The 21,144-nt window shown below is 42.4% G+C and overlaps 1 protein-coding gene across 2 annotated transcripts; it reads left to right on the top strand.

The window, feature by feature from the left end:
• Positions 1–162: 162 nt before the first annotated feature.
• LOC121583006 (lactadherin-like) lies at positions 163–19,404 on the top strand. Of its 2 annotated transcripts, none has more exons than XM_045217784.1 (10): positions 163–347; positions 5,336–5,461; positions 5,843–5,974; positions 10,408–10,521; positions 10,717–10,898; positions 11,499–11,654; positions 11,933–12,077; positions 13,375–13,559; positions 15,012–15,167; positions 18,171–19,404. In XM_045217784.1, exons 1-10 carry the CDS (start codon positions 269–271, stop codon positions 18,312–18,314), a joined length of 1,419 nt encoding a protein of 472 aa, XP_045073719.1. In that variant the 5' UTR covers positions 163–268; the 3' UTR covers positions 18,315–19,404. The 2 variants fall into 2 exon arrangements, with proteins under 2 accessions (XP_045073719.1, XP_041755152.2); XM_041899218.2 differs by having other exon boundaries at positions 13,357–13,559.
• Positions 19,405–21,144: the final 1,740 nt, after the last annotated feature.

Below are 21,144 nucleotides of genomic sequence, written 5' to 3'. Positions count from 1 at the left end.
GTTCTCTAAGTACATAGGTCTATTTCAAAGTGTTTATTAAAACAAATATAAAGTGAAACACAAATGTTAACACTCATTTTACAGTAGGGGGTTTAGGGCTATGCTCCAGTCACAGACGCGCGCAACCGCGCATTAATCCATGGAACCAGCTAATTTAGAACCCGCCTACCTTCCCTGTCAATCTCAACCGGAAAACTAGCGGTATCACTGTATTACATTATCCATCTGGTCTACTCTCGGAAAAGTGGGCAATTCTCGGGAAATCAACATGAAACGTCATGGGTTTTTGTTCCATTTGACATTTATTACCGCTTGTGTCCTTATCGCTGCCATCTGCTCAGTGAAAGGTGAGTCCCGTTTATTTAGTTGGTTACCTCATCCAACCCTAGCGCAATAATCTACAGTTAAAAGCTAATCATTCAAAGGGACAATCCGGAGTTCAAACAATAACAAAGCGGACACCCCACCACTTGTTTTGGTAAACAGCTGAAAGATGTAGCTTGAGAAATATAACCACTCTCAAATTCATAGATAGAGCTATGGATGCAAGGACTGACCATCCATGAGATCAAAATGATAGTTTTAACCATGTTTTGACCCTATAGTCCTACAGTGTATATTTACATGTACTTTGATTACAAACATTGGAGTAAAACAAGCTTATATTTTGAGTTCTGATGAAGTTCATGGAGAATTTATAAGTTATATTCTTCAAGAATCAATGGCTATATGTCATTAATTTAACAGTCCAAAAATGGATGTAGCAACTCCAGATTGTCCCTTTAACGTCCAAGGACCTTATATGTTATGTTTAGAGGTAAACTGGCTCTGGCAGCCAAAACAGCCAAAAACTCCATCTAAACGTGAATCGATTCTTAATTGCCATAAGGTTCTAGAAACATAAAGCCCTCTACTTTCATATCAGATACAAATTATTTCACAAATGTAAAATATGCACTTACTGTACAGTACACTGTTTTAACCGGTTTTAAAACAGTTGCAGGCAACAATATTTTTGAGTTACAACAAGTTTCTGGCATCCTTCTTCTGTTACACACAGACAGGTTACACACATGTTCATATTTTTATCATTTACCTGTATTGATTTTATTTAGATGACCATTTTTCACTGTAAAATAACCAAGCAAAGTACAGTAATTGTCTGTAGCCCAACACTTCATAATAGTAATGTCAGATGTAACTACTGATTTTGCCTGTCACTCTCATGTTATGTCCAACTCTCTTGTATTGACTGCTCTGGCCCATACCGCTTGCATCAGACACTTATAATGCAATGTCCCAACTTGTCACCTGTAGGTCTCAGTGAAAAGGTTAAATGTCACAGGAGATGGACATCCAAATGTGGGCTGGATGATAAACATATTGGGATGAAAAAAAGTTATTGTCACACTCTTTTTAATCAGGAAACTGTCATTTTCCTGTCATGACTTTTTTTGTGTCGTCAGGTCTGTAAAATGAAGGGATGTCAGTTACTATGATCCATGATTAGTTTATCATTTAACTCTCATCATGAATGAGATTTCCCTGCATTGCTCAGCTGAGAATTACGTTTGAAGTGTGCTTTCAGTCAAGTGATTTTCCTTCTCCTCTCCTCAAACACCCTTTTCAAGCTCTGCTTTCATCCATCTTATGCATTTAATTGTGTAAATCATATTTTAAACGTTTATCACATATCACCACTGAAATTATTTTGTCTGTCTAATCTTAGTTTAAAAAATCACTAGAATTTAGACAGTGAAGATTCTTTGCCTCAGACAATTCCTCGATCTAATCCAGAGGGCTGTACCTCTCTCAAATGGTCTAAGTGAGTGCAGTTGTTCAGACCATGGTTCTAGTGATGACAACCCCCATAAACCTAAAAGATCATCAAAGTTGGCGCTTCATAAGTGTGAAGTGTATTATTTCAGTCCTGTCTGCTATTTTTACGGCACCCTAAAGAGTCAATGTATGTAATTGAACGCCTGACTCAGACATACTGTTGCCATGTGATTTTTGATGATAGACTGTCAAGCCTGTATTTATAAAGGCTGTATTTGTAAAGATATGGTTAGCAGCACAGCCTTATGTTTATTGACTACGATCACAACAAGCGATTCTTGTAAGAGGCATGTTGTTTCCTCTAAATCATTGTATGTTGAAAAGGAAGAAGAGGAAGAATACTTCATGTCCATTTTCTTTTTGGAGAACAGAAATGTATTTTTGTTACTCAACCCACCCCAATGCACACACAGAAGGGTTGGAAGCACAGGGTCAGCCACTGCGCAGCACCCCTGGAGCAGATGGCAGCTAGGGTATTCAATCCTCACCAGATTTTTACTGTCCGGCCTGTGATTCTAACCAGCAACTCTCCGCTTGCTGGCCTGTCTCTCTAACCCTTTAGGCTAACTGCCGCCCCCAAGCAGCCTCTGTTCTCTACTAGTCCTAATGTACACACAGTATACTGTATCTCCATAAGATATGCTTCACAGAAAGTGTGCCACAGGAAGTGTTTAAGAAGCTGTACCGATGGAATAGGAAAACATCTCTATGTGCTGTTATCTGTTCCCACTGTAAAGCAGCATTATCAGCCTACAAAGGTGCTATCTACAACTTAAAAGGGTTATTCGGCTGTTCCCATAGAACCGTTTAACCTCTACGGGATCGGTGTCCCGTATACGGGACAGTTGAGCTAACGTGCGCTAATGTGATTAGCATGACTGTTGTAAGTAACAGCAAACTTTCCAGGACATAGACATGTCTTATATGGGCAGAAAGCTTAAATTATTGTTAATCTAACTGCACTGTCCAATTTACAGTAGCTATTACAGTGAAAAAATACCATGCTATTGTTTGAGGAGCAGGTGGTATACCTGGCTCAAGCCCCCTGACCCTCAACACACCTAGGTTGCGTTCCACTACTTAGACGTTGTCAGATCTTACAACGCCTGGATAGGTATGTTACCTATCAGATAACCACATCAATCTGTCAGTCGATGACACAGTCAATGAAGTGGCACGCAGCAACCATTGGTTGATGCATACAACGTCTGAGCAGTGGAACGCGACCCTAGTGTTGTGTAAGTGTTGGTCATTCCTGAAATGAGGAAAATGGGAATCCATATTGAGGTACAGTTTATCCCTGGTCTGTTTATAATCTAGGGCAGGGTTCTTCAATTCCGGTCCTGGAGGGCCGAAACACCTCTGTTTTTCATCCTCTCCTTCTAATCAGGGGCTAATTCAGACCTGGGACACCAGGTGAGTGCAATTAACTACCAGGTAGAAATAAAAAACAAGCGTTTCGGCCCTCCAGGACCGGAATTGAAGAACCCTGATCTAGGGAATCCTGCATTCTTTTAGTCTGGCAGACAAACACGTTGTGTTAGTGAAGTAAAGCACAGAGGGAGGTGAGAATGAAATGCACGGTCCATTTAACATGTCAGTGTGTCTGTCTGGACCCAGAGCAATTATCTTTGGCTAGTTCTCATGACAGACTGTTAACATAGCTGACCAGCCTGCACGCAAGATTAGGTTCTTGGTTCCGAGATTAATCTTTGGCTGTGTTTAAATGTGTTTCTTAGTATCCAAGCAGCAGGAAAAGCAGAACATAAGTCATTTTACACACACACACACTTCATTACCTCTACTTGAATAGCTGACAATTGGTGAAAGAAACTGAAACAGGTTGATACAATTGATGATTTATTGTCATGAACCATAAACTCAAAGACAGGTGTGTCACTTCTGTGGCCTTTTCCACTCCCTCCATTTCCTGAGTGTAATCAACAGAGGAATTTGACTAGTTTTACCCTAACGAAGATTTCAAGACCCCACTGTCAACATTTGACAACATGACTCCAATACACTCTTAGAAAAAAAGGTTCCAAAAGGGTTCTTCGGCTGTCTCCATAAGATAACCCTTTTTGGTTCCTGGTAGAATCCTTTTGGGTTCCATGTAGAACCATGGAACCCAAAAGGATTCTACCTGGAACCAAATGGGTTCTACATGGAACCCAAAAGGGTTCTGCCTGGAACCAAATGGGTTCTACCTGGAACCAAAAAGGGTTCTTCAAAGGGTTCTCCTATGGGGACAGTCAAAGAACCCTTTAAGGTTCTAGATATCACCTTTTTTTCTAAGAGTATAGGAACGTCCACAAAATCATTAAATGCCTTTAACTTGAAATGCCTCATATACTTTCAATATAACGCTTTCTCTCACCCCTTTGTCAGCTCCACAAAGGAAGTGTTTTAACGCTGGTGTTCATGCTGTATCATGTCTGTTGTCAGTTGGTTGTAAAGCCAGTATGCTCACTACAAAAGGTTGACAGAGGCTGCAAAACCTGTTGATGGATAGAACAGCACAGGTGAGTGATGGGAGGAGTGAGATACCCACCATGCAGCACTCTACATTACATAGACCAGGGTATCTAAAATGCGTACCAAGTGTGTAAATACAGCAAGTATACCTGTAGCTGTATAATAGGCTACTTAGCAATACTTGACAGGGAGCATACAAACTGTTTTTCTCAAGCAGGGAGCTTGTTCATGATTGTCAAATCTAATGACCATTCTAAGCTCACCTCTTCAAACTCCTGTATGTCGTTGAACCTTCCCATTGTAAAGCAAGTATGATTCTGTTTTATGAATTGGAATAGTATGCTGGTATGTCATGGAGGACTGTAGGGTCACTCTTGGCTTAGTGGAACTACGAAACCACCTGTCTCCCACTGGATGTTCCTGCCCTCTCCCTTCCTGGTCTCATGTGCTATGTGAGTCAGCACTTAGGCCCTCTGTGGCCTCCTAGCTAACATTTGCCCTCAGCATCACCACATCTCCTTTGTGTTCATGGAGGGAAACAACTCTCGTTAAAGTGCCAGTGCCTGTATTCACAAAGTGTCTCAGAATAGGAGAGCTGACCTAGTATCAGGTCCTCCCTGCCCATGTAATCTTATTCATTATGATCTGAAAGACTATACTGACCCTAGAACAGCACTCCTACTGTGAGACGCTTTGTGAATACAGGGCCAGGAGACCAGGGAAGTCCCTTATCAAGCCTCCAACTCTTCATGCTATGATGTAAGATATGCTTGATCACATGTAATGGAGAGGCCATTGAGGTGAGGTGTGACTGCCTTTTGACACAGAGATTGTCAAATTGTCCAAAACATGGCAGGTGTATGGAGGCTCCATATCGTGCCTTTATGGGACCACTCTGTGACACTCCTCTCTCTTTCTCTCCTCCCCTCTCTCTCTCTCTCTCTCTCTCTCTCTCTCTCTCTCTCTCTCTCTCTCTCTCTCTCTCTCTCTCTCTCTCTCTCTCTCGCTCCCCCGCTTCCAGGGGATTACTGTGAAGTGAATCTCTGCCATAACGGAGGGACGTGTGTGACCGGGGTGGGGGAGGACCCATTCATCTGTATCTGTGCTGATGCTTTTACTGGAGACACCTGCCACCTCAATGAGACTGGTAAGGAGGAGTAGAGCTAGCCAAATATGGTCAAGGCAGGTCAATGAGACTGGTAAGGAGGAGTAGAGCTAGCCAAATATGGTCAAGGCAGGTCAATGAGACTGGTAAGGAGGAGTAGAGTTAGCCAAATATGGTCAAGGCAGGCGGATGTATTTACAAAGCTTTGAGTTTCAAATGGGACAATTCAATATACTCAGTATACTGAGATTTTGGTCTTGTCACTTCACTTTGAGAAGCAAAGCTAATTTCTTGGACTGGCACCCAGGCGCTTGCTTCCATTTCTGTTAATTAAACCTTACTGTTTTTCAATAAATGAAAGCATATACTTGATTTTTTTCCTGGAGCATGTCCCATCTTTATAATTAATCAATTCTCCCTAAGGTCCCTGCATTCCCAACCCCTGCAGGAATGATGGGTCGTGTGAGGTCATCACTCCGACCAGACGAGGAGACATGTTCAGCGAATACGTGTGTAAATGCCAGCCTGGCTTCGAGGGCGTGCACTGCCAGATCAGTAAGTACCTTACCTGTGACTGTACCTGTTCTGTCGTAATTCGCCCTGCCAACCCGGGCTTTCCTTCCTTCAGGTAATCACAGATCTGAATTGGTTGGTTGGATTGGTGAAAGTAATAGGGTGGTGACCTTGCTTACAGCTATCCAATCATTTATAGATATGTACTTACCTCAAGGAAACCAGGAAGGATTCATTTCTGAAGTAGTCGAACATGGCCAACATGTCTGTGCTACTCTGCGTTTCCTAGATTGTTGTCTTAAGATACATTTTTAAATCGAAAACAATTCATGCCAAATTGTTTTAGATGAGGAGAACCAGCTTGCCTTGGGTAGGGTCCACTACCCCAATCCTAACTTCCACCATTACAGTCAAAACAACAAACTGACAGACTGAATGGTGTGTCATGGCAGGCATTACTAACATTAACGGCTGTTAAAGTTGGAAACACCTGAGACATTTTCCACTCTGTGCATGAGTGTAAGAGAGCATTGTGGTGAGCTCATGATTCATGAAAGACTTTCATTCAGCACGTTGCAGAGCTGTTGGCTAATGAGGAAATGGCAACCCACCCAAGCCTCTTAGTGTGAATAAATGCTTTTCAGCCATTTTGACTAAATGCAGCATGACTGGGTGTATCGTGGATATGAATCTCTTTTCAAACGTTGTATTTGTGTGTTACTGCTTGGATGGCAAGATATCTTCTATGTGATCTCACCTTTTGAAGAAGTTGTGCTTTAGCTCTTTAGCCTTCACTGGTGGTCCAATCTGGTCCTTACTTTTTAAAATCATTTTAAATATGTGAGTAGCACAGAAAGGATCTTACATGGAGCAGAATGGAGTAAAACTTTATTATCCACATAATATGGAAATGTCCCTTTGGCTTCACACTATGACATAACTGTAACATGACATTAAAGGGGCAATCTGCATTAAATCCATCCATCTTTAGACTTTTAAAAGGAATTGTATGTACCCATTGCCTCGTGAGTCGTACCATGTTAGAGGCCAAAATATAAGCTTATTTTACTCCTTTGTTTGTAAACAATGTAATTGTGGTCAAATACTGTATAGCCTAAAAACATGGTTAAAACTATCATTTTGAGATCATGTATGCACAGTCCTTGTATCCATAGCTCTGTCCATGAATTAGAAATGTGTTGATTTCTCCAGCCCCTTCCCTCAGCTGTTAACCAAAACAGCAGCTGGGTGACTTTGTTATTGTTTCAAACTGCAGATTGCCCCTTTAAAAACAGTGATGTCATTTTGATGACATTTACAACATTTATTTGGATATCAAAAACCTAAGAATGAGTGTTCTAAACCCTTCTATGGTGAGGAGGAGTAACTCTGCCTGCAGTGCATCCAAGGGACACACCCAGGATGTGGTGAAGCGTGGGCTGGCGATTGATGGGCTTTAAATACTGTGTGTGTGTGTGTGTGTGTGTGTGTGTGTGTGTGTGTGTGTGTGTGTGTGTGTGTGTGTGTGTGTGTGTGTGTGTGTGTGTGTGTGTGTGTGTGTGTGTGTGTGTGTGTGTGTGTGTGTGTCGTGCATGCGTGCGTGCGTGCGAGAAAGCGAGAGAGAGAGAGAGAACACTGACTGGCCAGAACAATGCATTCTGAAAGTATTGGATCCTGTTTGAATAGTTTCTAAATGCATCATTCCATCCTTCCTTTCTTGGAGCAAACACTGATCCAACAAAATTGGATACGTAACAGGCAACAGCCTGGGTTCCACCACATAGCTTTCACCAATCTACACTGTAAAAAATGCAAGAAATCCATGTAGCTTAAATATCCAAATTGGCTGGATTTAAAATGTGGAAATTGTTGAGCTGACATGGAATACTCTACTAACCTAATAATTTCTGCTCAGTGTGAGCTGAATTTGAAAAACAATGTTGTTTGAACTTAAATATTTGAGTTGTAATGCATCATATTTCAGCCTCTAAAATATATGTTATAATGATAAACTGGTCCCTGACAAAAAAATTAATAAAGTAAAATGGAACTTGCAAAGGCAAAAAATTCAACTCACGATGGGCATAAATCATGTCAGCTCAACAATTTCCCAATTTTAAGTTCAGCCAACTTAGATATTTATGTTCATTGGACTTTTCCTAAGTTGCATGTTTTGTGTGTACAAGCTTTTACCAGATTTTCTCTAATACCCCCTCTAGCCAGCCAGGAACTCTCTCTCTGAGGCACCTTTACAGCAATTAGCCATGGTCCACTGGAATCTCAGAAGGCTTTAGCAGAGCAAGGAGACTGCTGCCAGTCCTGCTCTCTACACAGTAGGCCTAGCTATTGAGAGCCCCAGGGCTAGTTGAGTCAGTAGTTGCCTTCTCATTAAAACAATCTGATATTCATGCATGGACTGGTAAAAAAGTGTCTAATACTTCACATTCCAGATTAGGATCTAGGAGGCTAATGCCACCATAACCCTTGTCCTTTCCATTCATATCCTTGGTTTGTCCAAGTCTTCCATTGAAAGTCCAGAATCTGATTGAAAAACCAGGCGCGCTGATGCGACTACAAAACTGTAGATGATTCATAGTATATTTATAACCTCTAACTGCTAGTCTGACCACCTATTGCAGTGTTATTGCTGTCTGGTTGTCACCACCCACATTTGTTCTTGTTCTACCAGACGTCATAGTTTTTATAGGCCTCTAGGTAGGGTGGATCTCAGTATTGTCTTGTCACTCCATCGTTTGGCACCAACATGGCTGGAATACTCCTGCTTGGCTAGTGGTTGGATGTACTGCTGTTTGTTATGGACCACATTATTCTAGAATCTTCTGCCCTTCCTTCTAAGAATGGATCAGACCAGTCTTCACCTTCTGTCAGTGTCCCTGTCTGCCATTGACACAGACACATAGAGACACATGCAGGTGCACACACACACACACACACACAAACAGTCTAAAGATACACCTAGGCCATCTAATCTACCTAATCAAGGTCAGATATATTATTTACTGAGTAGATTGTCAGAATGACTGGAGGGCATGTGTGTGTTTTCTGTGTATGTGCATGCACGTGGGTGTGTGTGCTTGTATTTCTCAGTGTGGGTGTGTGTGTTGTCACGGCGTTGAACGGAATGGGTTTTAGAGTTGGGACCAATCCTCTTAGAGTTAACGGGAACAGCAGCTAAACAGAAGATGTGGTGTTAAAGTGCTGTCTGCCCCGTAGATTACAACCTGGAAGTGGCTCCGAGGGACACTTAGACTGATATAAACACAGTTTTCAACCACTTTGTTTGTGTTTATGGCCTATTTTTGAATTCCAGGGATGAGTAATTACAATATCAAGATGTTTTAGCTCTGTGGTTACCTAACATTTCTGTCCTATGACCCACCAAACCATTTTGGAATTTTCCTGTGACCCACGGGCACTGAATGAACAAAGCAGATTTTTCTAAGGTGATAGAACGAATCAGTGATGACTCACTAGCGGGTACCGGCCCACCATTTGGGAAATACTGTTTTATCTGACAACAATAATCACTTATAAAATTCCCCTGACAGCAATGGCTTTGTTGAAGAATTGTTGTTGTTGTTGTTCAGATGACTAGATTAAAGAACAATGAGTGTATTCACTAAGAACCAAACAGAACCAAACAGAAGCAAACGGGGAGGGACCTACCAATGTTTTCTGTTGCAAAACGTTTTGCTATGGTTTTCTATGGTGTGAACTAATGAATACACCCCAGGTATAAGTCCATGCTATTTATAATACAAGTGAGCCCCCTGGTGGGGGACTAGAAAGAGCTGCAGTAGTGGACAGACTACCACAGACTACTCCCAGATCACCTCACCCTGCAGGCACAACATAGAACACACCCAAAACCACAACCCTGCCCTTCACCTGTGGTAATTAATGTTCTGGCCCCAAAGTTTCCCCCAGCTGTGCCCCTGTCATCACCCCTGTGTCTTAGAGAACACACCTGCAGAGAGGCATTATGGAGCCACACTGGAGGTATTGTGGTGCTTCAAGGTTCACCCACCTGGCTGATTAGCCTGCATGTAGTCTTACTACTGGGCTATATCTGACCTACCTTTGGGGTATAAGTGTCCTGCATTTAACCATCAGGGACTGTGTTCTCTCCTGCTCAGGTCCAGGCAGTGTTTTAGATGTCAGACCCAGTGGGCAGAACTGGTTCATTCGGATGTATTTTCAATCGTTATGGTCCGGTTGTATAGAGCAACCAAGAAAATTATATATGTAGTTATCTGACCAGATAAGGGCAACAATATTTCATCTTTCCCAGACATCTTGATGTCTTCATGAAAAAAATCCATCCAGAAAAGCAGTTTAGAACAAGATGTGTCATTATGAAGTCCCATGCCAGATTCCTATGTTAGGACAAGGTGTATTATGACATGCGCAACTTCTATATAACTGTGTCTATCTCTTGTGCTTGTCCTGTCTAGATGTGAATGACTGTGAGAACCAGCCATGTAAGAACGGCGGGATGTGTCGAGATCTGGATGGTGACTACACCTGCCTGTGCCCTTCACCCTACGTTGGGAAGCAATGCCAGCTCCGTAAGTATAGGGCAGGGGAATCACTGCATAGTAGAGATTGAAACATGTCTACAACTCTGCGTATTACAACTTATGAACTGTCTCTCTTTGTACTTTAAGTCACAACCAGTATGTCCATATTAGAGATTATAATCTGTTTATGTCTCTTTATAAGACGTTGTAACGTATGTATGTCTGTGTATGTGTTTGTTCCAGGTTGTATCTCTCTGATGGGGATGGAGGGAGGAGAAATCGTAGAGTCTCAGATCTCGGCCTCCTCTGTGCACTATGGCATTATGGGTCTTCAGCGCTGGGGTCCAGAACTGGCCCGGCTCAACAACCAGGGCATGGTCAACGCCTGGACCGCCGCCAACCACGACAAGAACCCCTGGATGGAGGTTAGAGAACCAAGACAGTTTAGTAAATAATCACTTGTTGTGGTAATCTTGTTGAGGTGAAGTATCCACTGTTTCTCAAATGGTGGGCCAGAACCCACTGGTGGACCGTGGCCAGCTCCTCATGGGTCCAGCCTAAACTTTGGCTTGAAACATGCTCTTTACTTTATGAAGTCTCTCAATTTGGTGTCTCTATGGACATTGTCATGGAAAAGAAATGAAAGCCTTTTTGGATGTGTCTGAATGATGCCCTTCAGCTCTAGTACAGTCTAAGCATGCAGCACACATATAAACAGACATGGACTGTACACTCTCAGAAAAAAACGGTGCTATCTAGAATATAAAAGTGTTCTTCAGCTGTTCACATAGGAGAACCCTTTGAAGAACCCTTTTTGGTTCCAGGTAGAACCCTTTTGGTTCCAAACCCTTTTGTGTTCTATGTAGAACCCTTTCTAGCTGTAACAAAAACAAAATATCCTTTGGGGACCCACTGAAGAACCCTTTTGGAACCCTTTTTTCTAAGAGTGTATCATCTAAATCCAAGTGGGGAGGATGATTAGTGGTTTTACCCCTGTCTGACCTCTCTCTGACCTCTGCTTCTAGATCAACATGCAAAAGAAGATGCGCCTAACTGGCATCATCACCCAGGGTGCCAGTCGAATGGGCATAGCTGAGTACATTAAAGTCTTTAAAGTGTCTTCCAGCTTTGACGGTAAGACCTACACTCCCTACAGACCAGAGGGACAGCGGAAGGACAAGGTGACTTTACAATATGAGTTTACCATAGTAACAGTCATTTATAGTCAGTGACTCAGTGTGAGTTAATTTAAATAGTTGCCTAAATTTCCTACAGTCAAAGTAACTGATAAAGGGTCAGATATTCTTCATCCTCTTAATGGTTAAGGTCAGAATTGTGGGAGGTTTAAGCTGTTCCTAGATCTGTTCCTACTGGCATGTTTTACTTGGAGCTGTACAGTAGCTCCCACATGAATGCCTATAACAACTTGGAGACCTCACTTCTGTGCCCTGTGCCCCAGGTGTTTGTGGGTAACATTGATAATGACAGCACCAAGACCAACCTGTTTGACCCTCCCATCGTGGCCCAGTTCATCCGCGTCATTCCCGTGGTGTGTCGCAAGGCCTGCACCCTACGTATGGAGCTGGTGGGCTGTGAGCTCAATGGTAAACAGACCCCTCTACAAGGGAAAACAGAGAGGAAAGACAACTAGGCTGCATCTCAATAGTCTTACTTGGCTTCCTTTCCACCTCGTCTCCTCACCTTTATCTGCACCAATCTGGAAACTCAGGACAGGTGATAGAAATATGGTCTGGCTATTTGCTGTCTTGTTTTTTACATCAGATGACCATAAGGAGATAAAGAAAGGAGGCCACTTCAGACTATTGAGAAAGTGGCTGTAAAGAAAACCCCATTCAAATCCCCAGGGACATTCAGGGTCCTCTGCCTGAACCAGAAATAGACCTTGAGAAAACGTACAAACCCCACCAAGTAAAAGGCATTAAGTTGGGTACATACGGTCTCGTTGTGTTGACACTGTGGCTCTTCAGTCCAGCTTGCTGACAATAACAGGAGTTTGTTTAGATGGCCAAACACGGGTCTATATTTAGTTATGGTTAGACTACATAGGGAATGGTTTGGACAGCATTCAGAGGGAGACCCATGCCGTGCAACAATGGAGACGGAATTCCTGACAAAAACACCACACATACACACATGCACACACACCATGTCCATATGTGTTCCCAGCCCCACCCTATTACTCAGTGTGGATACAGCTACAGTTCAAATTGCCTTGCTGCTAGGAAGGCTGTTTGGATTCCCTCACTTTTCCTATTCCCCATTATTTTCCTATTCCCTGCCTCCCCTTTCCTATTCATTTCAAAACCTCCTTTATACAAATGATATTTGTTTATTATCAATATCTGTCTGGGACTTTTCATTCCCTGCTTTCATTACTTTGTCTTATTATTGACTTTCTGTACTGTGCCTATACACAGGAAATAATCTGGCATACCTACCTGTCCTTCACTGATTATGTCATGCTACCTGTCCTACACTGTTTATGTCATGCTACCTGTCCAACACTGTTTATGTCATGTTACCTGTCCTACACTGATTATGTCATGCTACCTGTCCTACACTGTTTATGTCATGTTACCTGTCCTACACTGTTTATGTAATGCTACCTGTTCTACACTGTTTATGTCATGGTGTCAAAATACAAATCAATCCATCAATCAGTAAGTAGCTAATCTGCATGCTTTGAGCTGCAGTGGCGGCTGGTGGAGGGAGAAATTAGGAGGACGGGCTCTTTGAAATGTACTCCACTGAGTGGGTGGTTCTTCACTTGGGTGTGATCATTGGTTTCTCTCTATTGGTTTTCTGTCTTTCACCTCTGCTCCTTCCCTGTCCATCATTGTCTCTCTGCTGTTTCGTTTACAGTGTATTCCAACACGACAGGTTGCTCTGAGCCGATGGGCATGAAGTCCCGCCTCGTCTCTGACGGACAGCTCTCGGCGTCCAGTGCCTTCCGCACCTGGGGCATTGATGCCTTCACCTGGCACCCACAGTTCGCCCGGCTAGACAAACAGGGCAAGACCAACGCCTGGTCCCCAGCCACTAACAACCGCTCAGAGTGGCTACAGGTGAGACTGACTCCACCAGCACTAATAGAATGATGAGATCTCCTCTTTTAAAGGGGCAATCTGGATTTCGAAAAAACAAACCACTTGTTTTGGTAAACAGCTGAGGGATGGGGCCTGGAGAAATTTAACCACTCTCAAATTCATAGACAGAGCTATGGATGCAAGGACTGAACATCCATGAGCTCAAAAGCATAGTTTTAACCATGTTTCGAAGTTAGTGTTTGTTTAAAATTACATTGTTTACAAACAATGGAGTAAAACAGTATTTTGGGTTCTGATGGAGTAAGGCAGCTAAACGTACATTCTTTAAGAACCAATAGCTAGCGATATAAGTTTAAAAAAATGCATGTACCAATCCCAGATTGGGAAAGGGTGATACCTAGTCAGTTGTACAACTGAATGCATTCAACTGAAATGTGTCTTCCGTATTTAACCCAACCCCTCTGAATCGGAGAGGTGCAGAGGGCTGCCTTAATCGACGTCCACGTCATCAGCGCCTGGGGAACAGTGGGTTAACTGTCTTGCTCAGGGGCAGAACGACACATTTTTACCTTGTCAGCTCGGGGATTCGATCCAGCAACCTTTCGGTTACTGGCCCAACGCTTCTACCCGCCAGGCTACCTGCCCTTTTAAACTGTGCTCTTTAACAAAGGATTACAGGTAGCACTTTATTTTACGGTTTAGAAATGACTAGGTAATTACTTGGAATGTACTTGGTAAAATGGTATTCATACAGTAATAACCTATGACTTACTTGTTTGTGTCTTTAGGATGGGAACTTTTAGGTACCAGGTAATTCCCAGTTGTGTTAAATTAGTTGTAGTACGTACCAGAATATACAGATTGTTACCACATTGTTTCTTAGTAAATACCATACAAATATCAATGGAAACAGTGCAACCTTAGAGGAAGGGTCACTTTCTCTTCCTAATATGATTTGTAAAACAAAAAGTAATGGACATTTTTATCATCCTTGTGGGATTCTGATACATCTGCTCTTGCTTCATACTTTTTTATATGATGAAACAGCTATTCAATATTGGGCACAAATTGTGGGGGGAAACAGACATCAGGGATAGGAGTCTGACATATGTTTACGCAGTATCTTTGTTTATAAACTTCTTATTCTGAAAAGTGAATCCATTCCTGTGAGGGGAGTCTACCTGGTAGTAGTTGTAGGTTTTTATGACACTGATGAAGGCCAGATGGGCAAAATGTTTGAAATGGATTAAACAGTTTCCTTTTTTCACCTGAAATCGATGTATGTGAACCGTCCTTCTCTTTTCTACTATGGTTTTCATACAATACCCAAGACACGTTTTGTGATTTTATTTGACCTTGGGAAAAGAGCTACTTCAAAATACAGGGTTCATTGAATTGAGCCCTGAGGTATTCCCTCATCATTAATCTGGTCTATATGTTACTGTCCTCTCCTCCATGATCCTGTCCCAGGTGGACCTGGAGAAGACCAAGCGTCTGACAGGCATCATCACCCAGGGGGCTAAGGACTTTGGGGTGGTGCAGTTTGTGTCCGCCTTCAAAGTGGCCTACAGCGACGACGGACATGCCTGGAACCTGGTGAAGGATGAGAACACTAACACAGAGAAGGTCTGTGAACCATTTCTCACAATGTATTCTCATTATGACAGTCTCATATATTGGAACAATATATGTATTTTTCAGCCTCATAGTTCTGATAGGCTTAACTAGCTTCCTTTCCTTGTCTCCTCTCCTTCATCGCCACTGATCTTACAGTGAGGGGAAAAAAGTATTTGATCCCCTGCTGATTTTGTACGTTTGCCCACTGACAAAGAAATTATCAGTCTATCATTTTAATGGTAGGTTTATTTGAACAGTGAGAGACAGAATAACAACAAAAAAATCCAGAAAAACGCATGTCAAAAATTTTATAAATTGATTTGCATTTTAATGAGGAAATAAGTATTTGACCCCTCTGCAAAACATGACTTAGTACTTGGTGGCAAAACCCATGTTGGCAATCCCAGAGGTCAGACGTTTCTTGTAGTTGGCCACCAGGTTTGCACACATCTCAGGAGGGATTTTGTCCCACTCCTCTTTGCAGATCTTCTCCAAGTCATTAAGGTTTCGAGGCTGACGTTTGGCAACTCAAACCTTCAGCTCCCTCCACAGATTTTCTATGGGATTAAGGTCTGGAGACTGGCTAGGCCACTCCAGGACCTTAATGTGCTTCTTCTTGAGCCACTCCTTTGTTGCCTAGGCCATGTGTTTTGGGTCATTGTCATGCTGGAATACCCATCCACGACCCATTTTCAATGCCCTGGCTGAGGGAAGGAGGTTCTCACCCAAAATTTGATGGTACATGGCCCCATCCATCGTCCCTTTGATGCGGTGAAGTTGTCCTGTCCCCTTAGCAGAAAAACACCCCCAAAGCATAATATTTCCACCTCCATGTTTGACGGTGGGGATGGTGTTCTTGGGGTCATAGGCAGCATTCCTCCTCCTCCAAACACGGCGAGTTGAGTTGATGCCAAACTTCAGACGGGCATGTATATGTGCTTGAGCAGGGGGACCTTGCGGGCGCTACAGGATTTCAGTCCTTCACGGCGTAGTGTGTTACCAATTGTTTTCTTGGTGACTATGGTCCCAGCTGCCTTGAGATCATTGACAAGATCCTCCCTGTGTAGTTCTGGGCTGATTCCTCACCGTTCTCATGATCATTGCAACTCCACAAGGTGAGATCTTGCATGGAGCCCCAGGCCGAGGGAGATTGACAGTTATTTTGTGTTTCTTCCATTTGTGAATAATCGCACCAACTGTTGTCACCTTCTCACCAAGCTGCTTGGCGATGGTCTTGTAGCCCATTCCAGCCTTGTGTAGGTCTACAATCTTGACCCTGACATCCTTGGAGAGCTCTTTGGTCTTGGCCATGGTGGAGAGTTTGGAATCTGATTGATTGATTGCTTCTGTGGACAGGTGTCTTTTATACAGGTAACAAACTGAGATTAGGAGCACTCCCTTTAAGAGTGTGCTCCTAATCTCAGCTCGTTACCTGTATAAAAGACACCTGGGAGCCAGAAATCTTTCTGATTGAGAGGGGGTCAAATACTTATTTACCCTCATTAAAATGCAAATCAATTTATAACATTTTTGACATGCGTTTTTCTGGATTTTGTTGTTGTTATTCTGTCTCTCACTGTTCAAATAAACCTACCATTAAAATGATAGACTGATAATTTCTTTGTCAGTGGGCAAACGTACAAAATCAGCAGGGGATCAAATACTTTTTTCCCTCACTGTATCTGTTAGATGATATAAGTCTACCCAGCTATTTCAGTGTTCATAAAGGAAAGGAGAGGAAGCCATTTAGAAGTAAAGAAACACAGACATACTCTAATCTTTTTTACCATTACTATTTGTATTCGACAGTAGGGATAAGGGGTTTTGCAAACCTCTGCACAGTTTGTTGACATGAGTTGGGACCTTAGTGTGTTTTTCGTGCCAATTGACGGACCCCCTCTCTGGACCCCCACCCTGTGTGTGGAGTGTATCCCCTGGTCCTCTGTGTGAATGATCTCTTTACTTCCTGTTTTGCCCCTGGCTGGAACAGTGCTAGTGACGCTCGCCCCTGTAGCCCCCTCTCTGTGTGGGATAGTGGAATAGGAGAGGCCCATCTTCACCCCCATGGGAGTACTGCAAACAACGGGCTGATAATTCAATGACCCTCAGTGACGTATAAATAACCTTCAATCTTTTCATTGAGTGTAGACCCTTGACATTATATGACGTAGCCAGGGGCTTCCTCAGAGGGACTGGGAGGGGAGTTGTGTTTGGCTCATAAGGCTGTCATCATGAATGAGGTCATAGTTCAGACCGATTTACAGCCCCTGATGGGAGGCCTCAGACATTGACCTTTGACCTTTACATATCGGTTCATATCAGATCTGTCCTCCCATTCAGTAGTACCATTAAAAATTACTGTTTCAATGAATATGGTGAATATTTAAGTTTATCTGAACAATAACTGTTACACACATGAAGTAATGTCTACACAGTTGGGTAGGAGATTGAAAAACTGAAGTGAACCTTGAGAAGGACTCCCACACACAAAAAAAATACATTTCATGAGTCCCTTTCAACATGCATATTTAAATATAGACATATTTGTTCAGATGGTTCAGATGGGTGGTCCTCTGTAGCTCAGCTGGTAGAGCACGGCGCTTGTAACGCCAAGATAGTGGGTTTGATCCCCGGGACCACCCATACACCAAAAAAATGTATGCACGCATGACTGTAAGTCGCTTTGGATAAAAGCGTCTGCTAAATGGCTTATTATTATTATTATTATTATTATTATATTATAGATGTAGAATTATTCACACCATACAACAGATATGGTAGTTAACCATTGACCATTGATGTGTGTGTGTTCCTTGACAGATATGGTAGTTAACCATTGACCATTGATGTGTGTGTGTTCCTTGACAGATATGGTAGTTAACCATTGACCATTGATGTGTGTGTGTTCCTTGACAGATATGGTAGTTAACCATTGACCATTGATATGTGTGTGTTCCTTGACAGATATGGTAGTTAACCGTTGACCATTGATGTGTGTGTGTTCCCTGACAGATTTTCCAAGGCAACATTGACAACAACATGCATAAGAAGAACCTGTTTGAGCCTTCGTTCTACGCCCGCTATGTGCGCGTTGTGCCCTGGGAGTGGCACGAGCGCATCACCCTGCGCATGGAGCTGCTGGGCTGTGACTACTAGAACTACATTACCCATAATCCACCAGTGCTCCACAAAGCCCTCCACCCAGTCTCCATACCGTACCTGTCCACACGTGACCGACACTGGAATCAGTCACACCTTCCTCTGCACCAGGACATAGAAATCGAATGTATAGAATGTACATGGATCTCTTATCATGTGGATTGGAGAACTGTGTCAGGTTCTAAATTTCATTTCTATATGCAACGTTCCAGAACTTTGCATCAATAGAATATGCTCCAGATTCTCTGCTCTCCATCTTGTATTTCTACAAATATTTTTCTGATTTCAGGGACTTAGCAGCAGATTTAGCCAGGTGTTTTTTTTTTAAGTGCATATTATTCTCTAGCTAAAACGGATCAATTCCCATTGGTTTTTGATCCTTTCCACAGTGACGGTGGCACAGTGTCAATTCTAATTATATGGGCGCTCACATTCTCTCCATAGAATTAGGGTTCGTCTGAAATGTCCGCCTATTCCCTATATAGTGCACTATTTTTGAGCTATTGGCAGTACATGGGCTATGGTCAAAAGTAGCACACTATAGGGAACATGTCGGGTCACCCTTCCCCCAGCGCTGCCAGTTCCAACACGTTCCAAACACTCACAGTTCTGTGTGATGTCACTTTGCCAGCCGACCTAGCAGCTGCTTGTCCCGCCGTGCTCTCTGACATTATGTATCCAGGGTGAGAGCCTTCTATTTACAGCAGTGGTATTCAATGTCAGGGTCGCCAAATAAAAATACAATCCCTATCCCAGTCGGAACGGACTTATCCTAGTTGGCGGCAACCTAAAATATTAAGAGTAGCCAACAGATTATTGTATGGAACAATATACAAACGCTTTTGAGAAAGATTATTTGTAAATGTATTTATTCGTTCTCTTAATTTTGATAAGAGAGATGAAAGGGCAATGAATTTAAGGTTATTTGTTGATGTAAAAATCGAAGGTTGTGTCGTTAGATTTGGGTTGGGGTCATCAGAAATTCTGCCAAAAGAATGGGGTCCCTGCTGGAAAAGTTTGAATACCACTGATTTAACACAGGAGGTTGGTGGCACCTTAATTGGGGAGGACGGGCTCGTAGTAATGGCTGTAGTGGAATTAATGGAATGGGATCAAACACATGGTTTCTATGTGTTTGATGCCATTCCATTCGCTCCATTCCAGCCATTATTATGAGCTGTCCTCCACTCAGCAGCCTCCACTGTGATTTACAGTAAACAAAAGGCTCTGTCGAGGACCACAAAAAAGCAGCTTGCGGTCCTGATGTGGCCCCCAGACCTGGAGTTAAAGACCCCTGGTCTACCATTATATAGATGGGTGTATTGAAGGGAGAGTAGACACATCAGCTGGTCGATATGAGCACTTAGTAGTATACTGAAGCAGGGCCTGTGTGCAATATACTTTTTGGGGAAATAGCTGGGCATAATAAATTAACTAATTAGTTCATTGACAATGGAATTATTGTACTGTATATTACCTATACTGTATATTACCTATACTGTATATTACCTATACTGTATATTAATTGAAGGAAGGACATTGATTTTTAAAGTGAAACTAAAAGCTGCAAAGGATTGTTCAGTATGTTGGTGTACCTTTCGCACTTGATCAATGACATATGTTTTTTTTCTCCAATTTAGCAGATTTGCTTGTATTCTAATCATTTTCTTGCATTCCAAGTAGCCCTAAACAGTTTTATTCCATAATTTATTAGTAGAAATAAAATAGTACAGACAAGAGACAAGTAGAAATTATTGAGTGAGTAGAAATGATTACACAAAATGTTGTGGTTTTTCATAATTTTTTTAAGAAATCAATTGTGTTAGTCTTCAACAGACGTCATTAATAAAAAATAAGTTGAAAAACATTCTGTGTTGAACATTTGGATTGAAAACATTTCCATTACATAAGACATTGTATGGGTAGACATTGTTGACAGTCTTACAGTAATAGCATCAACTTAGTTAACAGCATAAAAATAAGTGTCCCTTTGTAATTTCGCCCTTCTGCCTAACTCTCAGTGACAGGTAGTTTCTCTCTCTCATTTCTCTTTGTTCCTCTATTACTTCCCCCTCTTCTCTCTCTCCCTCCCACTGTCTTTCTTCCTCTTGAATGTGTGTCCATGCCGCTGCCAGGACGTTACAGAGCAGAGCTTTGTGTTCCCACTAGCTCTGCAGTGGAGCCCCATTCTACTGCATGACCTGTGTGATCATACTGTCAGGATGGGCGTGTCGTGGATGGCAGGACAGGAAAAAGTCAGTGCCTGCATAAATGGGACCTGATTGTTAAGTGACATCATGGGGGCTTGTTTATGGGGCTGTGTGAGTGTGTGGTAGTCTATACAATCTGAATTGCTTTTATAAAATAAACAGACACTCTTAAACTTCATAGTTACAACCACGTCAATAAATGTGTTTACAGCCAACTTCAGTATAAACTACAGTAATTTAGTTGACTCTTTGGGTGTGATGACTGTCTAGAAACAATGTTCCGTTCCCGACTTCCCGACTATACAATAGCAGAAGAAGACTTAAAGACCCTGTCATCAAGGCTAGACTAAATCATCTCAACCTTTTTGAAGGAACAATCGATGTCTCCTCCATTTTGGTGTCCCATACATGTTGCGACTAGGAAGTAGTCTGGCCATTCCAGTGTAAACCACAGAAGACAACCCATGGGTTTGTCCTAAATTGCACCCTAATACCTATTGACCAGAGCCCTATTGGTCCCTGGTCAAAAGTAGTGCACCAAATAGGGAATAGGGTGCTTTTTGGGACACTTTTTGGCCCATTGATGACCACTCTACCGCTCTGTTGTATCACTGTCC

Source organism: Coregonus clupeaformis, unplaced genomic scaffold (assembly GCF_020615455.1).
Source record: "Coregonus clupeaformis isolate EN_2021a unplaced genomic scaffold, ASM2061545v1 scaf1225, whole genome shotgun sequence".
Taxonomy (NCBI): Eukaryota; Metazoa; Chordata; class Actinopteri; order Salmoniformes; family Salmonidae; genus Coregonus; species Coregonus clupeaformis.
The sequence above is the reverse complement of the archived record's forward strand: the minus strand, read 5'-3'. Positions and strand labels throughout refer to the sequence as shown.

What these genes read in the sequence shown, in the direction of transcription:
- LOC121583006 (XM_041899218.2), top strand. Translation starts at nt 269, where the DNA reads ATGAAACGTCATGGGTTTTTGTTCCATTTGACATTTATTACCGCTTGT. An exon ending in AGGGACAGCGGAAGGACAAG is followed by an intron (nt 11,655 to 11,932) that starts GTGACTTTACAA and finishes CCTGTGCCCCAG; the next exon opens with GTGTTTGTGGGTAACATTGA. An exon ending in GGTGGGCTGTGAGCTCAATG is followed by an intron (nt 12,078 to 13,356) that starts GTAAACAGACCC and finishes TTTCGTTTACAG; the next exon opens with TGTATTCCAACACGACAGGT.